General features: G+C 36.9%; 1 protein-coding gene across 1 annotated transcript in view; it reads left to right on the top strand.

The window, feature by feature from the left end:
* Positions 1-2,921, top strand: part of arhgdig (Rho GDP dissociation inhibitor (GDI) gamma) — a 27,626-nt gene extending 24,705 nt beyond the window's left edge. Inside the window, exons 5-6 of the mRNA XM_014006835.1 lie at positions 1,818-1,881; positions 1,970-2,921. Coding sequence (XP_013862289.1) covers positions 1,818-1,881; positions 1,970-2,166 — 261 coding nt within the window. The 3' untranslated portion in view covers positions 2,167-2,921. The remainder of the gene's footprint in view (positions 1-1,817; positions 1,882-1,969) is intronic.
* Positions 2,922-2,984: the final 63 nt, after the last annotated feature.

Below are 2,984 nucleotides of genomic sequence, written 5' to 3'. Positions count from 1 at the left end.
CTCTAGTAATATATTTACTGAGAAAAATGGTGACGTGTTCAATACTTATTTTTCCTGCTGTATATGTGAAAAAATAATAAAAGACAGGAAAGTAAAAAGCGAGGTGCAACTTAACTGAAGCAAACATTCTCCAGAGGATTAACAACTTGATGACATCTGTGATACTTTTCCCCCTCTTTCACTGCACACATCTGTAAAATGTTTTTTTTTTCTTTTTAGTATACTTCTTTTCCATATAACTTAATAGAAATGGTCTGTGGTAATCCTGAGCCTGCAGGTTTAAGCCCAGATTGTGTTAAAAAGGACAAAACAATTGACTCTTGTAGAAGGGAGCAGCCAAATGAAACTTTTTTTTTCATATGTTAACTTAAAAATGCAAAGATGTCACCAACAAAGAGGACAAGAGAGGATAAATATGTTTAAAAACTTTTAGTTTTTTCTCCTTTGCCCTTTTTTATCCATTCAGATTTTTGTTTTAGGTTGGAACCAATGGAAAATGTTATAAACRCTTAGTWTCTTACCTGTTATAGATAACTCTTTGACCCTCAGTTTAGAGAAAATGATTTCAGTTCTAACCAGAATGAAGAGTGAATGGCCAGTTTTAGCAATATTAAAGGCACTACAAGGTCAAAATTTGCTGGAAGTATGTATATATATTGACAAAAAATACAGATCTAAGAGGTGTAAGATGAGACTTTATTACTCTAGAGGAAATCCAGAGGCTGCCAGTCGCTTCAAATCACACAACACGATGATAAGAAACCAACACAGATATAATGAAAGGCAAGCATAAAGAAACAAAATGTMAATTGGTAAAAGCTTGATAAATTGACGGTTTGATTGATGGATTGATTGGATTGATGTATGTATCTGCTGCTGCTATTACACCTGAATTTCCCTGTGCGGGACAGTAAAGGCTGTTTCTATTCTATTCTATTCTATTCTATTCTATTCTATTCTATTCTATTCTATTCTATTCTATTCTATAAAGTCTTCCTCAAGATTTATACAGCTGTTTGTCAGAAACAACATACTGCTGTGGAGGAATGTTACATTAGCTTAAACTTTTATGTATTTGCATACAGTTTGTTTGTTGCTGTTTTTCTTGTGTCTGTGTGCTGAGCATATAGACCCAGTGAAGCAGACCGTGAATAGATGGATGTATCGATCTGCCTGGAGCTGAGTAAAGTTTTGTTCGATTAGATGTGCTGAGTGGGYGGAGTCACCCGATAGAAACATGCTGAACCAGACATTGAGTCAATGTAAAAGGGCTGATAGTGTGTGTACTGAGGTTAGTGTTTAGGAGACTTGACTCTGAGAGGAAAAGAAGGTGGAGGAAACTGCTGCTCAGAGAGAAACAGCCTCTGCTGTGCTGTGGGGACACCTGCTGGAAGGATCTGGTCACTGCASTCTTTAAAAAAATAAAAAGGTCACTGTGCAGTGTCTGCTGGACGTGAAACCATGACTGTTAAAGGAGATTGTACTTCAAATTTAAGGAATAGGTTTATGGAATAATATTGAACAATTTAGATGTTTAAAAGGATGATAAAACTAGTTTATTAAAAACAAGCAAAACAAAACATGATACTATAGTATTTATGGATGTAAACTGTTGTTCAATTAAAATGTAATATTATTTTTGTTTTTATTTGCCATTATTACATATGTTCAAATTAAGTCTGAAACTTGGATTATGATTGTTTGAGTTCGTTTTTTGTATTTTTAATGTATGTTTTTTATATATTCCTTTTGTTTCAGTGATGTTAATACAAAAATAAAAGGTAAAAAAAATGATGAGTGTCTTTGTTTGTTTCCAGGTGAACAGAGAAATAGTTTCTGGTCTGAAGTATCGTCATGTGACCTACAGGAAGGGAGTGAGAAGTATGTTTGTTTTAAGCTCTTTATGACATTTAAATCTGTTAATTGTTCCTTTTTAAAATTTAACACATTTTGTTTCTGTTGGTTTCAGAGGATAGTGTGGTATGCATGATGGGAAGCTACGGCCCCCGAGAAGAGGAGCAGGAGTTCCTCTGCCYGGCTGAGGAGGCCCCAAAGGGCGTCTTGCTCCGCGGCCAATATCTGATCAAATCCTGCTTCGTCGACGACGACAAGAACGTCTACTTATCCTGGGAGTGGAACCTGAACATCAGCAAAGACTGGAATTAAAAATAGCTCTGTCCTTCTCCCCTCAGTCACCCTCTTCTTCACCCTCCTCATCCTCTGAGCCTTGCAAGTCAGGATGCTCTGTTTTCTCCCCTTCTGCTCCTCCTCCCCTGCTGCTGCTTTCTTTCTCTTCCTAACGCCTGCATCCTGAGTGATCTGTTTTGACGAGCAGGTTCTGGCTTCCCTTCCATGCAGGCTTGTCACAGGAAGTCCCACAGTTACTGCTGGGGTGACGTAAAGGCATCAACAACCTGCCGCTGCTGATAAAACCTGCAGCATCCAATCAGTCTGCCTWAGTGAAAGTTTGTTAGGTTCGTTTGACAAAAACAAAGGGACGGACTGTTTCAAACGGGGGAGATAACTTGTCTAAATTTGTGTCTGTGGCTCCTTTGAAAACAACCTCAGCTGACCGACGCGCTGTATATGAGAAAAAGGAGAAATAATGCTTTAAAATGTATTTACTCTTTGACTAAAGTGTCTAAAAAGATGTTTTCAAACTGCCTGAACAGCAGATTGAGTGGATAGCAATTCATTTAAAATAAAGATTGTTGACYTTAAATAGTTGTAACTTTTAGCCTAAATTTTAAAATTCTTAATTCCCCAGGTTGGCTGGAACTGAACTGTGTATACTGTAAAAAATAACAAAAAAAAAGATGCATGTGTCATCTTTGGGATTTAACACCTAAAAAAAGAATAAAATCTTTTTTTTTTGTCTTTGTAAGAAATATAAATGAAGTTTTGCTTTTTGGAGTTAGGAGTTAAAGACATGAAAGGAAAGCTAGATAACCACTTAAAAGTGTGTGTGCGTGCGTGTGTGCGTG

The sequence above is a fragment of the Austrofundulus limnaeus genome, unplaced genomic scaffold, assembly GCF_001266775.1.
Source record: "Austrofundulus limnaeus strain Quisiro unplaced genomic scaffold, Austrofundulus_limnaeus-1.0 Scaffold38, whole genome shotgun sequence".
Taxonomy (NCBI): domain Eukaryota; kingdom Metazoa; phylum Chordata; class Actinopteri; order Cyprinodontiformes; family Rivulidae; genus Austrofundulus; species Austrofundulus limnaeus.
This window is presented reverse-complemented; position numbering and strand designations above follow the sequence as displayed.